The sequence below is a fragment of the Diabrotica virgifera genome, chromosome 2 (assembly GCF_917563875.1).
Source record: "Diabrotica virgifera virgifera chromosome 2, PGI_DIABVI_V3a".
Lineage (NCBI taxonomy): Eukaryota > Metazoa > Arthropoda > Insecta > Coleoptera > Chrysomelidae > Diabrotica > Diabrotica virgifera.
The window spans coordinates 119394432-119411529 of record NC_065444.1 but is presented as its reverse complement, the minus strand read 5'-3'; the positions used below and the strand labels follow the sequence as shown (position 1 = coordinate 119411529).

General features: G+C 33.8%; 1 protein-coding gene across 1 annotated transcript in view; it reads right to left on the bottom strand.

Moving 5' to 3' along the window:
- LOC126879592 (inositol polyphosphate 5-phosphatase OCRL) overlaps positions 1 to 17098 on the bottom strand; it is a 185474-nt gene that overhangs the window by 94123 nt on the left and 74253 nt on the right. The window contains exons 7-8 of the mRNA XM_050642760.1: positions 14345 to 14507; positions 10661 to 10833 (exon numbers count right to left, since the gene is read on the bottom strand). Coding sequence (XP_050498717.1) covers positions 10661 to 10833; positions 14345 to 14507 — 336 coding nt within the window. The remainder of the gene's footprint in view (positions 1 to 10660; positions 10834 to 14344; positions 14508 to 17098) is intronic.

Sequence of the window (17098 nt, the reverse complement as noted above, 5' to 3'; positions counted from 1 at the left end):
TTTCCCATATACTGACCATTAATTTATATATACGGTTTAGAAGGTCAGCTCCTCCATTTGCAATAAGTTCATTGTTAATCTCATCTGGTCCTGGAGTTTTGTCAGATTTTAGTTGTTTTACTACTTCTATAAATTCTTGGTAGGTAGGTGCATCTTCTTCTTCATCTCGGTTATCTGTTATATCTTCTTCTTCTGTGTCGATTGCTTGGTTGCTTGTATTTATATCTTTAAAGTGATTTTCCCAATCTTTTTTGCTTATTTTGCTGGTCACTTTGTTACCATTATATTGTTGTTTTATATATTCAAACAATTTTTTGTTGTCTCTATTATTTGTTTCAATCTCTTGCATCTGATCTGAGATCCATGTCTCTTTCTTTCTTTTATAAAGTTTGGCCGCTTCTCTCTTTTCTTTCTGGTATTGTTCTCTTTCCTCTTGTCCGCTATTTTTAAGCCATTTGTTTCGTGCCAGCGTTTTCAGTTGACTTTGGTATCGACATTCTTCGTCAAACCATTCTTTAGTTTTTTTATTTTCTTGAGGTCCTATGGTTTGCTCCGCAGCCTCTATGATGCTCATTTTTATATTTTTCCATTCCTCTTCTACGTTCGTGCCATTGTACCTCTTTAGTTTTTGTACTAATTCCTCTGAATACTCTTGTTTTGTTTGTTGCACTTTTAATTTGGTTAAGTTCCACTTCCTTCTTTTTCCTACTTTATTATTAGCTTTGATGATTTTCATCTTCATTTTGGCTATTAAGAGTATGTGGTCAGTGTCAGAGTTTGCTCCTCTAAAGGATCTCACATCTTGTATTATCTTGGTCCATTTTTTCGAAATCAAAACATGATCTATTTGGTTGCCATCTGATCTCCCTGGTAACATCCAGGTTATCTTGTGTTCCCTTTTATGAATAAATTTCGTACTGACGATGTAGGTATTTGTTGCTGCTGCCAGATTGCAAACTTTTGCCCCGTTATCGTTTGTGACACTGTGGATCGTTTCTTTACCTGCTACATTTTGGTTGTAGCTCTCTTTTCCCACTTGCGCGTTAAAATCTCCCAGTATTATTAAGATATCGTTCCTAGGAATATTTTCGCAGGTTTCTTCTAAAAGTTCATAGAATTCCATTTTATCTTGTTGGTCTGCTTCCTCGGTAGGTGCGTAGCAGTTAACTAAAGATATATTGGCTTGTTTATTTTCGATTCTGATGTAGGAGATTCTTCCATTAATAGCTTTGAAATGTATAACTTTTAATCTCATTCTTTTGCTCACCATAAAAGCTGTTCCATTTTCCCCTGTTTGTCTTCTCCTGAGTAATACATAGTAAAGTTTTTCTTCTTAACTGTTCCTTCATTTTTCCATCGTATCTCCTGTAGTGCTAGTATTTCTAGTTCGTATTTTTCCATTTCTAAAGCAATTTCCTGCATTTTCCCTACTTTTAGCATTGTCTGGATATTCCATGATCCAATTTTAATGGGCTTAGCTCTTTTATTCATGTTAATTTTATTCCCCTTTTTCTTGTACATTGTTTTATTATTATCATTATCCATTTCCTTAGCCGGGTCTGTTTCCACTATCCTTCGGTTTGATTCTTTCAGTTTTTTGGATTTTCTCTGTTGTTTCCAGTACACTTCAGCTTTAAGTCTTTTATTATGTTATTCCATTCCCAAAGTTGATCGTCTATCCATAATTTTTTGAAGCCCATCTTCACTTTCTTCCCTGCTTCCTTTTCCACCTCTGCTCTTTTCTTTACTTGCCTGTGTATTCTTCGTTCTTCATAGGTTCTTTGTTCGTCGATAAATATTTTTGTACCTTTGAGGATTTTCTTTTGTTCCATTATTTTCTTTTTATCTTGTATATTTTCCAATTTTGCTATTATGAACGGCTGTGAATTTCTTGGTCTAATTATCTCTGTTTGTTCTATTTTAGCTTCAACGTTGAGTTTTATTTTTAGTAAATTTTCTAGATCTTCTTTTACATTTTCTTCTCCTATTTTAATTCCCCTGACTATTACGTTTTTCTCAATTTTCTTTTTCTCCTCTCTTTCCGTTCTATCCTCTAGGTCGCTTAGTCTTTTTGGCACTGCCTCCTTAAATTTTAGTTTGCTTAGCGTTTCCATTTCTTCTCGCACTTCTTTAATTTCAGCTTTCATTTGTTTATTTTCTGCTCTTATTTCACTCATTTCTTGCTTTAGTAGCATATTTTCTCTTTTCAGCTCCTGGTTTTGATTTCTTAGTTCTTTAAGCTCTTCTTGGATTCCATCCAATTTTTGCTCTATCCTCGCATCCCTTGTTTCCATTCTGTCCAATTTTTCTCGCAAATCTTTTATGAATTCTTCCATGTTGTTACTATTCGATTGTTACTATTTGATTGTTACTATTTGATATACTAAATATATTTTTTACACACGTATAATTTGGCTGTCTGCGGTAAGTGCAAAAATCCGATTCAACCTCGCGGAGATTTTTGCCCTTCTTAGACTGGCCTATTTAAAAGGGTATTTATTTCTTTCTTCCCTATTTCTCAGTGCTTTTTTCAGATTTGGCAACACCGCCAAAAATTGTTTAGCAGTTACCTTCTTATGGAATGCAATAATTGATTGTTTTGTTTATTTATAGCTAACCTTGTTTTTTTGACCAGCACTGGCTCTGCAGGTTTTATTTACTTAAAAATGTTTGTTTCACTCCGAATTTTGATTGTACACTTCGCTGTTGTCCTTAGATACGAATTGGTGTGGTGTTTAAATTTTATTTTCACCTCAGTTTTAAGAATTTTCGCGATTTATTCACAGTAAATTTCCGAACTTGTTTATCTAGCCAAGCAACGTTGCCAACCCCCATTTTTTTATTTACATTTCATAATATCATCATAATTCATAATATCATATCATTTTAAAAATATTTAGGCTAATTATTGTAAAAGTGTAATACCAAAGTTTGTGTCGTTTACTTGTTAACAATTCCATCTTTGTAAGTAGATATGCATATCAAATTAAATACAGATTTGAAATTTTGCAGTCCATAAAGATTGAAGGTTCACATTTTTTAAGATACTCAACTGAATTTTTTTTATTCTAAACGCGGCCTACTGCGAATCCAAAAACACGGTAAATTACTGATATTTTGCTTTGCGTTACAGATATCGGAAAAAGTTATTTGAACAAGTTGTTCCAAATATTATTCTAACCCCACATACCAAATTTCATAACAAAATTCGCAATTTTAGTTTTTTCATTATTTTTAGTCAGGACCCTAAAATTCGTTGACCCGAGATGCACGCAACGGAGACGAGAAGCTAGTCAGCCTCCCTTGATAAATCTCCGGGCAGCGTGTGATGGCACGAGACCGGGTCTCCTTAAACGCTGCTGCGCTGAGCGGAGCATTAGCAACTGAGGCTGGCTGGCTTCTCGCCTCCGTTCATACATCTCGGGATAACCCAGGGTCCTGCCTACAATAATAATGAAAAAACTGAGACGCAATCATGCGTTCTAATGCTAATGCTCCGTGCGTATGGATATTTGGTGATAATGTGGAATTTACGCTTTGTATAATAGTAAGAGTGCTTGTTTTTTTGTGCCATTCAAGATAAACAAAACAGTGTAGCGTGTGTAAAAAATTTATGACGCCGCTAAACCTCCCTTGCCTCCTCTGACGAGCGGCCACTGTAACAACGTAACCGCGAGTATATTTGCCTATGCCGCTATGGCAGGGGTCGGCAACCTTTTGAGTCGAAAGAGCCAAAAATTACAATTGACAAAATTTCAAAGTTTTTAAAGAGCCACAATTTTTTTTGTCAACAATAAATAGTAATCGCTTAAATAAAGTTTTTTGATTAAAAAAAATTAATCTTTTATTCATAATATGTATATGTATAATAGTGTTTTTCACATATATGTATATATTTTCTTACATTTCATTTATTCAAGTAAAAAATTAAAACAAATATTGGGCGCGGTGGCTTTGCATGGTTTTAGAAATTTTGGATAAATCTGGCTCATAACTTGTTGTTTTAAGTTTCAAACACGACTCTAAATTTTCATTTGTTAGTTGGTTTTTTAGTTTACTTTTAATTATATTCATGCAAGAGATCTTTCTCGCAAGAATATGTCGATCCAAAGATAGTTAGCACTCCAAATGCCAACTTATTTATCTCACTGTGGCACTAGCAATATGGAAGACTATTCCATGTGTCGAATATAAGTCCCTCAATTCGCGGCATTTCTTTCAAAGCTGTCCACTTTTGTTGCGTTACGTACATACATTTCTGGACCTCCAACTCTTCCAACTTGCTTTTCAATTCTGTAAATTTTCCACTCCACAAAGCTTTACTTTTTTAATCGATCAACTGCATTTCTAAAGATCGAGTATCAATTATTCCAAATGGCTCAACGTGGATTTCGTTACTATTTGTGTTGAGTGGATTTACTATGAATGCGAGATAGGTCTGGATCCCGCGTATGAAAAAAAAGTTGACTAATAGCAAGCTGAAAATTTGTTAATAGCTTAAGGGTGTCTAGTCGGATAAACTTTGATATATGGAAACACTGGAACAGGGGCAATTTTAATTGTGGAACAGGTTAAAAATTTGGAACGGCCAGACCACGAAAACGGCACATTTATTTTGTCCGACAGAATAGACTTAAACTCTCCGAACAGAGATTAAACTCTCATGCAAAAATCAGACTGCTATTTATCACCTGTCATAATTCCTATCATTTGACATATTCTACATGTTCCACTCATTAAAATGCCCATTTGGTGATGAATAGCAGTCTGATTTTTGCATGAGAGTTTAATCTCTGTTCGGAGAGTTTAAGTCTGTTCTGTCGGACAAAATACATGTGCCGTTTTCGTGGTCTGACCGTTCCAAATTTTTAACCTGTTCCACAATTAAAACTTCCCCTGTTCCAGTGTTCCCATATATCAAAGTTTGTCCGACTAGGCACCCGTAAGCTATTAACAAATTTTCAGCTTGCTATTAATCAACTTTTTTTTCATACGCGGGATCCAGACCTAAGAGTGGTTTTGTTGGTTTTAAATTGTTCAAATCTGCCAGCAAATTAATCTTTATTTTTTTTGTAACTGTGCTGAAGTAATTCGTGTCAACAGTTGCACTGGTTTTATCGCGATATTTTGGTATTTATTTATTTTGGTAAAATAAATAATATTTGCGTGTGGAACTAAAGAGCCTCAGCTTCACATCCAAAGAGGCGCAGGTTGCCGACCCTCTGCGCTATGGAAAAACGTAATGAGAGATCCAGGGATGCAAATATAGCCTTCGGCAACTAATATGTGCGTAGCCGCTTTTTCAAGAATTAACTTTATTAAAAATCGATACAGATCTGAGCTAACAGATGAATCTCAACTCGCTACCTAATGAAAATTAGTTGCACTAAACCTATTCCAGGCTTCAGACAGGTGTAACATTTTTTTTACATAGAAAACAATTTTTTTAAATAAAGTCAAAATTATCTTTTTGTCCGAAAATGTAGTTTTAGGTTTTTTGGGCGATTTTAAACAAAAAAGATTTCTTGTCATTTTTCTCAAAAGTTAATAGTTTTTGAGTCATAAGCGATTTAAAATGGCTTAATCCATTAATGGCTTAATGGATTTAATTTTCGAGGCTTGAAAACTCATGTGTAAATTATTAGTTTTCCGGTTGACCAGTACTCAAATTGAAGCTTATACATTCAATTTCAAGATTCTAACGAGTAATCGGGGCTTATTTCAATATAGACCGGTGTTTTTTAATTGTTAATCGCCGGGCGTCGCAACTTTATGATGCGTTATGCCAAAAATTCCCAACAAATACTGAACATTTATTAAAATTTTATAATATATTATTAACATAGTTTTTTTAGATAATTTATTTATTTACTCAATTACTTATTGCCAATGTGCTAATTAAATACGCCAATCATATAGTGCGATACGCACCACATAGTGCGACTCGCCGCCACGGCGGATTAAGGATCGAGAGGACGCGTATAATTAACAATTAAAAACAACGGTCTAAATTGAAATATGTCCGATTACTTATAAGAAACTTGAAATTGAATGTTTAAACTTCAATTTAGGCACTTGACAACCTCAAAAATAATTATTTACATATCAGTTTTAAAGCTTATTTTCGCATTTTTTAGATTCTAAATCGCTTAAAACTCGTAATCTATCAACTTTTGCGAAAAAAGATCTTTTTTGTTTAAGATTGTTACCGAAAAATGATTAAAACATTTTCGTGGGCAAAAAACGTGATGTTTTGAATTTGTTAAAAAAAAGTTTTTCAACAATTTCTGCCTAAAAATTTCGCCCAGTACCCTTCTGATTTATTGTTATGATGGATATGACATTTTTTACCAAGTATCCACAAAGAAACCGAATCAGAACAACCGGATATAGGTAGCATTAGGTCCGGACCCCGGAAGTGTCATAGGTTTTCAAAACGGACCCTCAGGGAAACTAATTGGTGACCCCTGTCCTATAAGATTCGACGAGTGAGGAACAGCGAGGTGTTATCTGGTTTCTAATGGCGGAAGGTGTTAAACCATAGACATATTAACCATATACCAGGCTAGATATATGCCACTCAATGCATCGGGGTGTAACGCCAATATCAAGTACACCGGTCTAGCTATCTTTGTCTGTCGTACGAGTGTGAGCGTATCTACTAAGATGTGGGAGTAATGGAACAAAACTAAGCGCCGGTAGAGAGAGATAGATAGACCAGCGACCCGAACTGCTTCGCGTTACGCTATTTTTCGTACCTTGCCTAATCTATGTATTATTATATTTATGTGTTAAACCGGCCGCCATTCATCACCAGATTGTGACCGTATACGGGGAAGACTGTGTGTCCGTGAGAAAATTGAGTGCCCGTTTTCATGCAGGCCATGAGAGCTTGGTTGATGAACCGAGACCTAGTCAGGACTTATGGAAATGGCCAAGTTCAAGTGGGAGGAGCTTGACCATGCGCTTTACAGCCCGGACAGAGATTGTGTTTGGTTCCCTAAAAAAACATCTCAAAGGACGACGAACTGAAGGAGGCTGTGAGGGACTGGGTCTCGTCACGTCGAATTAATGGGATTTTCTGCTCAGGCCAATGGTGAATACTTTGAATAAAGACTTCATCAAACAACCTACGTTACATAACTACAGCTACAATACACATTACACAAACATGTAATAAAATGCAAACAAAACAGTCAGAATTCGATGTTCCGAGGGTAAAAACACCACCCTCAAATTTTTTTCAACCATAAGCATGCAGTTGCTTACAAGATCGAGCCGAGTGAGTCAACTATCAATTTGAAAAGCATAACATAAAATGTCATACATAGCAAAACATAACATAACAGTCTCCATAAATAGAGGAGTGACGTAAAGCTGCATTCTGTCCCCGGTGTTGTTCGATATACTCTGAATATATCTTCGAGCCATCGCTGGGAGAACTACAGGAAGACGTATTAGTCAACGGAGTGCGTCTAAACAACATTAGATATGCCGACGCCGCAGTAGTTTTTGCAGATAGTCTAGGGGTCAATCCAAGCCCAGTGGTCCAAAGGTTAAGATTAAGTTGGTTGCTTGACTATTTTTAATATTTTTTATTTTTCTACCTTTTAAACTTCAGTCTATAGAGAGTACAAAATTGTATTCATTTTATTTTTAAAAAATTTATTCTGCCGATGACGGCCATTTTTGTTCAAGCGTATCGATCAGTCTCACGGAAAACATGGCTTCGCACTTTAGCCAATATTTTCACTGAGGTTTATCCTAGAACAATAAATCAAAATTCAAACTTTTTAGAAAAGTATGTTCTAAAAAAACGGCCTATAGCATTATTTAATTTCAAACTACCCTTAAGGCCTTAAATGAACCTCAAAGTTTGAACAGGTAAACTGATAAAATTCCATTTTCAGCATTTTGTAACACATAAGGCAAGCCGATAATGGTTTGTAATTTTTTTCTGGAAAAGACATACGTACATACTTTAAATAAAAAAAGTTTGAGCTTGAGACTTGAATAAATTTTTTCAAAAAAAATCTCAAAAATGTAATTTTTTGAAAAATCTTAAAGTTTGACCACTTATATGTCTGATGGGCATGGATGAAAAAATTTGAAATTTGGCTGAATGTTAGCCCCTAGCAAGTAAAATAAGGAGTAAAAATTTGGAGTTGCAGACTTACGTCATATAGGAGTTATAGGCCTGAAAAAAATGGTAAAAAATCATTAATTTGAGCGTTTCGAACAGGGTAATTAAAATTCAAATAAACTATCTAATGAAATAAAAATTATGTATTTTCACCAGATTTCACAACGAATACAAATTTATACAGGGTGAGCCAAAGAGAAGAGTCCTCCTCGATATTTGGCAATATTTACCTATTAGATTTTAAGGAAATGCCGAAGTAGGTCCATTTTTATATTGCAATTTTTTGTCATATATTTCATGCTACGTGACGTCAATGCGAATAGGGGTCGTGTGGTATCTCATTTGAAAGCGTGTTCAATTCTCTATTCAGTTTATGTTTATACATGTTCACAAATAAACATTTCTTTTCGCTTAAATTAAATCACAAAAAGCCTCTCACCTAGCTCTTAACAGTTTGAACATTTTTAATTTACGCGAAAAGCAATGTTTATTTGCCAAAATATTTATTTTTCTATATTATGACAGCAATAAAATGTATTTTGAGTTAAATAAATTACATACATTCATACAGAAAATTGAACACTTTTTCAAATGAGATAACATACGACCCTTATCCTATTTTAAAAAATCATCAATTACGTCATCACGCCCAGATGGATGACGTCACTAGTATGAAATACATATAAAAAATGGACCTACTTCGGCATTTCCTTAAAATCTAATAGGTAAATATTGCCAAATATCGAGGAGGACTCTTTTCTTTGGCTAACCCTGTATAAATTTGTATTCGTTGTGAAATCTGGTGAAAATACATTAATTTTTATTTCATAAGATAGTTTATTTGAATTTTAATTACCCTGTTCGAAACGCTCGAATTAATGATTTTTTACCATTTTTTCAGGCCTGTAACTCCTATATGACGTAAGTCTGCAACTCAAAATTTTTACTCTTTATTCTACTTGCTGGGGGCTAACACTCAGCCAAATTTCAAATTTTTTCAACCGTGTATATCAGGGATATAAGGGGTCAAACTTTGAGATTTTTCAAAAATTTACATTTTTGATATTTTTTTTGAAAAAATTGATTCAAGTCTCAAAGCTCAAACTTTTTTTATTTAAAGTATGTACGTATGTCTTTTCCAGAAAAAAATTACAAACCATTATCGGCTTGCCTTATGCTGTTAAAAAAATGCTGAAAATGGAATTTTATCAGTTTACCTTTTCAAAGTTTGAGGTTCATTTAAGGCCTTAAGGGTAGTTTGAAATTAAATAATGCTTAGGGCCGTTTTTTAGAACATACTTTTTTAAAAAGTTTGGTTTTTGATTTATTGTTCTAGGACAAACCTCAGTGAAAATATTGGCTAAAGAGCGAAGCCATGTCTTCCGTGAAAATGATCGATACGCTTTAACAAAAATGGCCGTCATCAGCAAAATAATTTTTTTTAAAATAAAATGAATGCAATTTTGTACTCTCTATAGACTGAAGTTTGAAAGGTAGAAAAATAAAAAATATTAAAAATGGTCAAGCAACCAACTTAATTTATATTGGACCACTTGGCATGGATCCATAGATGGTTTGCAAAGAATAATGTTGCGCATATCAGATATAAGTAGAGGACACGGACTTGATCTCAATACGAAAAAAAACTTAGTCAGTAAGCCCGAAATCTTAAATACACAGCTTTTGGTTAACTCAGACAACCAATTGACAGGGTGGACAGCTACGACTGTCCAAGATACCTTGGTACCAACATAAACAGCCAATGGGACCACTCAAGTGAAATAAAACAACGCATGATGAAGTCTCTTTTCTGAAGTCACGATTTACCACTTGGCACCAAAAGCTCTATCATCACATGCTATGTATTTTCAACGTTATTATACGGAATAGAGGCCTGGATACTTTCCCAAGCTTCTTTAAGAAAACTCGAGGCATTCGAGATGTGGTGTTACGACGCATTTTAAGAATTTCGTGGGTGAATTGTGACTAATGTTGAGGCCCAACGTAGAATGGGTAAGGAATGCGAGATTATTAAGACCATCAAAGAGCGCAAACAAGCATAGCCATGTTACGAGGAGTGAACAGAGATATCGCTTGTTGCAACTGATTCTACAGGGCAAGATATTTGGAAAGAGGGGACCAGGGAGAAGAAGAATATCTTGGCTTCAAAACCTGAGAAAGTGGTTCAATACATCGACAACCGGACTATTTAGAAATAGCAGCAAGCAAAGTTAGGATAGCCTTGCTGATCGCCAACATCCGGAACGGATAGGCACCGTAAGAAGAAGAATATAAAATGGTCTTTTTTTGGTCGAAACGTCAAACGTTATTTAAAATGTAATTTTCATTACAATCAATTGTGGCTTAACTCCATATAAACATACTATTTCACTTGACATGCCACAATAAAACAGTTTCAGATATTAATTACTAAGATATTTATAATATATGCTCCTCTAACTGGTTTTAGGTATGCACTTTTTAATTGCAAATTAGTATAAAAGTAAATAAACTCACTCATGATCTTTAATTGCTTGTGGACTTTTTCTAAAATTCATTCTTGCATTTATATCTTTATAGTCCTGATTCCGCCGTTCAAATTCTTCTACATGAGCTGCTAAATGGCAATTTACAAAACATAATGACGTATTATGTAATTCTAGTCTAACGCCTACTCCTCCTTTATTTCCCTGTAACCAAAGAACAAGTAAATAAAACATAATTTCAAAAACAAAGCAATATATAAAAAACCGTTTAACAACAATGAGATGTAACACAAAAACAAAAGGTACACACTCACAGAGACATACAGGGTGTTAATAAATAAGTGCGATGAAATTCAGGGAGTAGTATTGCATGAAAAAATAATTACAGTTTGCTACATATGTTTCTTACAAACTGATGATTTATTTATTGCTCTGAAATCGGTTGATATATTTATGCAAATAACATTCGGTAGATTTTAAGAGGTAGTTATTGCGCATGTTTTGACATAAAATCAAGAATTTTATATTCATCATTGGCGTGCATACGAATAATAGTCTGATTTTTTTAAAGAAAAAAATAGTACGCCACCGAGATATTTCAAATTAATAAAATTTTTTATTAACCGTTCAATTTGTGAAAAGTCTTTTTTGTGGTAGGGGAGCCCAAACGGGGATTTTGCAGTTACTCGAGCGCGTCAGAAAATCACATGGGGAGAAACCTTGTACCCTGTAAATGTACCCCTACTATACAGGGTGTCCCAGACTAAATTACCCAAGCTCTATCTCTTAAACGAATAGAGATTTTAGAATGGGACAAAAGGTGATATATTCTACTTGTAATACACTTTAATATGGCGTACAAAAAATCATCCCCTAAATAATCATCCCTTAGTTACAACCCCTAACTTTAATTTTTTTAATAGCCCCCTGTATATTTTTTTATAGTTTTGGATGTGGTCTTTTATCGTCTATTCAACACATTTTTTGAAAATAAAATCGGTTCGTAAATAACCTAGAAACTATCAGTTTATTTTTGTTAAATTGTGTGTCCCAGACTAATTTATCCAGGCTATATTTCTTAAACGAATAAAGATTTTCGAATGGCACAAAAACTGATCTATTCCATTTGTAATATACTTTCATATGGCGTAGAAAAAATTCATCCCCTAAATATTCATCCCTAACTTACAGGGTGCTATTTAAAAAAAAAATAAAGTTAGGGGTTGTAACTAAGGGATGAATATTTAGGGGATATTTTTTTTCTACGCCATATTAAAGTGTATTAAAAATGTAATAGATCATTTTTTGTCCCATTCGAAAATCTCTATTCGTTTATGAAATATAGCTTGATAAATTAGTCTGGGACACATAATTTACAAAATTGAACTGATATTTTCTTGGTTATTTACGAATCGATTTTATTTTCAAAATATGTGTTGAATAGTGGATAGAAGACCACATCCAAATCTGTAAAAAAATATACAGGGTGCTATTAAAAAAATTAAAGTTGGGGTTGTAACTAAGGGATGATTATTTAGGAGATGATTTTTTTTTACGCCATATTAAAGTGTATTACAAGTAGAATATATCACCTTTTGTCCCATTCGAAAATCTCTATTCGTTTAAGAGATATAGCGTGGGTAAATTAGTCTGGGACACCCTGTATATGGAGTCTTACTTAATACAGGGGAGTTCGTTAAGGGGGGTTCGAAAAAAAAACTATCCTTAGAAAAACTCGGAACCGTCCGATTAAGATAAGGTAAGTTAAGTACATGCAGAATAGTGTATATAGTCGGTTCGATAAACTCAGACACAACTGGTTAGTGATTGGCAAAAAATTTGCAAAAAAAAAATAATTATTAAATAGTTAATAATTACTAAATTGTTAGTAATTTTGCCAATTTTGGAAAAATTGGCAAAAAACAAAAAAATTACCTACTAAAATCACTAGCCAGTAGTTGTGTCTGAGTTTAGCGAACCGACTATATTTAAAAAATCTGACGATTTGAGCGGGACGGAGTCACAAAGTTTCACAAAAAAAGCGAATATTTCGTGGAATGAACATCAGATCAAAAAAATGAAAAATACGTGTTCAATATTTTTTAAAAATCTATCGAATGACATGACCACCCACGGAGGTGGGTGTGGGTGGTCATGTCATGGTCAACTGTGGCATCGTCATGTGGGTCGCTCCGTTCGATATGGAGGTGTCAAATCATGAAATCTCATGAAACCAGAGGTTGATGAGATTTTGCAACAACTCTTTTTATCCAATTTTTTTTATAACAACATTTTTTATCCAATGTGAAACACGAAATGTCAAATAAGCTTTTCTTCATTATTAAGCTTTTAGTTGCTATAACATTATTTTTAGTAATTAATTTTTCTTTTATCGAAGATAATTAGTTAGGTTTTAATTTCAGTATTTTACAAATGCTAGAATATTCCAAAGGGCGATGCGAACTTTGAGAAAAAACATAGTTTGACTCGTACACCCGGTATACAATGAAAATTTACCTGTTTAGCAACAATATTATTATAGCGATATTGCTAAAAAATGAGGCTATAACATATTAAAAAATCATTTAAATCGGCCAACAGCGTTCCGTTGTTAACGTGAAAAGCTCTATATTGTAGCTTATGATCTCCTACATAGAAAAATGTAAGATTGAATATGTTTTAAAACGTAAAGTGGGTGATCGACCTGCGAGCCATAATACCGCGGTTTTAAAGAACGACGGTTTTACTCGCGGCTCGTTGGTGCTGATAGACTAGCGAGCAAAACAGTCGTGTTAACTGTTCACTCACAGCCAACATGTCGTAACCTTCTTACTTTCTTTCCTGTAGGAAGCTCGCAATGATTGAATTTTTTCTTGACATCGGCTCTAGTTGAGTTTTGGGTTAATGTTTTTATGATATTTAAGAGTTAAACATATCGATGGTGAAAGTTCCCAACCTCCCATGTCCATTTTTGGCTATTTTGTTTTGTTACCCTAAATTAAAGAGACATATGTATTTTTACTGTTTACAAGCTCTTATGTCGTTATTTCATATGGCCATCTACAAACCAATTAATGAAATAACGACAAAGGAGCTTGTAAACGGTAAAAATACATATTTCTTTAATTTAGGGTAACAAAACAAAATATCCAAAAATTTACATAGGGGGTTGAGAACTTTCACCATCTATATGCGGTAAGTCGAATTGCTTTGTTTTTGTACTCTGGCGATTTACATTTCCATAAACAAGAACAGTCTCGTAAACAATCTATAAATTCCAATAAAAAGTCGTGGCTGAGAGTTCGCATATCCATGATTAAACTGCGGTTTTACTCGCCTGTCGATCAGGGCTTTAAGAGTAATGTATTATGTTTTGTGTAACCATGATTTTCATTTTTTATCTTGCTCCTTCTGTAATCAACTTATATGGTGTCTACGTTACAAGCTTTTTCATAAACCATGTCAATATGTTTTGACAGAGTAAGATTTTGAGCGAAAAATAATTTTCATTTTGCAACAAGTTTGCTTGTTTCGGAACAAGCTGTTGTTAACATTTCTTAATATTGTGACTAAAAATGTACAAGCATTTTAGGAAAGTATGACATATATAGAAAATAATCACATGAATATTGTTATTTAAATATGGTACAGCAAAATATTCATTGTTGTGGTGTTTTGAATAAGAACAATAAAAACATATTTTTTAAGCACTTACCATTTTACCTAATAACCCTGTCCCAACTGTATCTACAGATATATTTTTCACATATTGGTAATGCTGACTATTTACCATGACTACTAATTGCATTCCAACTAATCTGGCTAATCCTACTAGTTTATATTTAGCTTTAGGATGTATACCTTCTGTCACATATTTGCTAAAAATAAAGAGAAGGGATGTAAACAACTACAAATAATTTAGTAACTAAAAATTTAGGTTAGTAAACCTTCTACTATAAATTTATATAAATGAAAATATAAAATACAGAGTAATAATCTTAATCATTTAGTCATAGGGTTCTTCCTCTTGTTGTAGTGCCTCTCCGTTTCGGATCTTGGCGACCATCATGGTAATCTGTATTTTGCACACTGCTGCTCTGAAAATATTTGTGGTTGTTGTGTTGAATCACGTACGTAGATTTTCAGCCAGGAAATCCTTAGTCTTCATGGTCCACGTTTCGCTTCTACTTTTCTCTGTATGATTAGTTGCAGCAGTCCATATCTCTCGTTGCTCCTCATGATGTGACCGAGGTATTAAATTTTTCTCGTTTTTATTGTGGTTAACAGCTTTTTTAATTTTTACATTCTTAACACGTTAATCGCCATGACACCCGACATTTGGGTTTCAGATGCTGTGGTCGTATACGCCCCGACACCCATAGGGCAACCTTCACTACAAGCGTTAACATCAAAGCCTGTAACCCAATTGCAGTGCTTCGAAACACATTTATCTATATGAAAGTGCTTACAGAGGGGCCTGGCAGGCAATACTAGTGAATGACCTCGGCACTTTTTATGTGTTTACTATGATTAAAAATTTTTGAAAAAAGTTATAAGGATTTATGAAAAAATACTTTTATGTTAATTAAATAATGCAAACAGTTTTTATTAATTATACAGAATAATGGTGAACATCAAAAAAACATAACAAACAATAAAACTTATTACATGCATCACATGAAAATTTTGATTTTGGTCCCTTCTTCTGAATGGTTTTTCTGCCTTCTTCAGCGCTTATTTTCGCGCAACATTCTACACATTTTCGACGATCTTTTGAAGCAACTTCATGTGAAATGTGCTTTTTGTTATCATTTTCCGGCACTCTCCGGACATCTACTTCATCGATTTGTAACATACTTAGAGCAATGCTCTGTCTAAAATCCGTTATTGAAATTTTAGCATTTGTCACCGTTTTGTATATTATAAAAGCGTTTACTACGGCTGAGCCAAGTAATATTTCAAATGCAAGTTTTCTATACCACTTAATCCCTTTACGCAAAGGGGAAGAATATGATTTCAACTCATCGGATAGATCTATGAATGACTATGAATTATAGTCAACTAGAAGAGATGGATTTTCTAGGTCTGTTCCTCTTCTTGTATATTTAGTGGATGTGTCAGTATGAATAGTGCTTAGGCAAACAGTATCACGTTTATTCTGCCATTTTAAAATACCTCCTTCTGTATTACTTTCCTTTGCGTAAAGGTGTCCTTTATTTAATTTTTGGGCCTCTACATCCTTTGGATTGTTTTTTCTAGTTTTCCTTAAAGTACCGACAAGTTTCAACGGATGGATTGTAGACTAAATAAAACATCTGCAATTTTAGCACACACAGACTTGTTAGAATTCGAAAAAAATGACAACCAATATTCGGGTTTCGCGAATGACGCTGGGTCGTCAGAGGATCTGAAACCCATAAGGAGGGCGTCATTTTCAAAATACATTTTTAGAGAATTTTTTTAACCTAGCACTTTATAACAGCCAGTATATCATATCCAGTGTAAAAACCTAATGATTTACTAGAAAACTAAGTTGGGCCTGGGGGTGGAATATTTTTCGCTTCATTTGGGCGATTAACTGATAACACTGATTAGTAACGTGGTCGGTATAAGATATCTTCAGGATTCGACGATAAAGCCAAATTTCGAAAGCCTCAGTCTACTTTGTTTCAAGAGACTGTGAGAATCCACCACTCAACTCTGTACAACGGAAAGATATAACATCGTAGTAAGCTGTAACCTTTATGGGTATTGGGTATAGCTCATCTAACTACGTATGCTGATAAAACTTGTGACTTGGTAGGACCAAGTAGACTAGACCTATACTTCTTTCCTTTTGTTACAACTTTCTAATTTCATATATCTTTTTTTTAATGTTCAAAAATCTTTGTTTATCAATTATTAATAAAATAAAGTTTTATCAATTATTATTAAAAAAACGAGCGATTCATTCATAGACGAGCGGCATACCCCTAATTTGATTCTTAGAAATCGAAAAAGCGACCATGGTAGCCCAAGTAGCACAATAAAAACATTTTAGTTTTATTTAAGGTTTATAAAGGTTTTATTGTGGTAAATAAGAAGATAATGGTTTTAACGTTACCTTGTAGATATACTGCCAGAACTTTAAAACTGTTAAGCATTTGTCACTAGTTTTAAAGTATCTAATAAGACTAATTAATTGTAATAGATAAATTTGTCTTTTGTAGTTTTAAAATGGTTTATTCTCAGTTCACTTTAAAACTAATCAGTTTTATGAAGAACTTCCGGACTATTTGGTTTTATTAGATTCTAGTTTGTGACCATTTAGTTTTATTGCAGTTTTAAAGATTCTCCTAATATGACTAATAAAACCTATTATTAAAACTACTTGATCTCAAGACTATTATGTCAGTAAATCATATGCCTTAAAACTATTTTTTTAGTTTTCTTTACAGTTGCTTTCTTAAAAGCAATTATTAGGCTATAT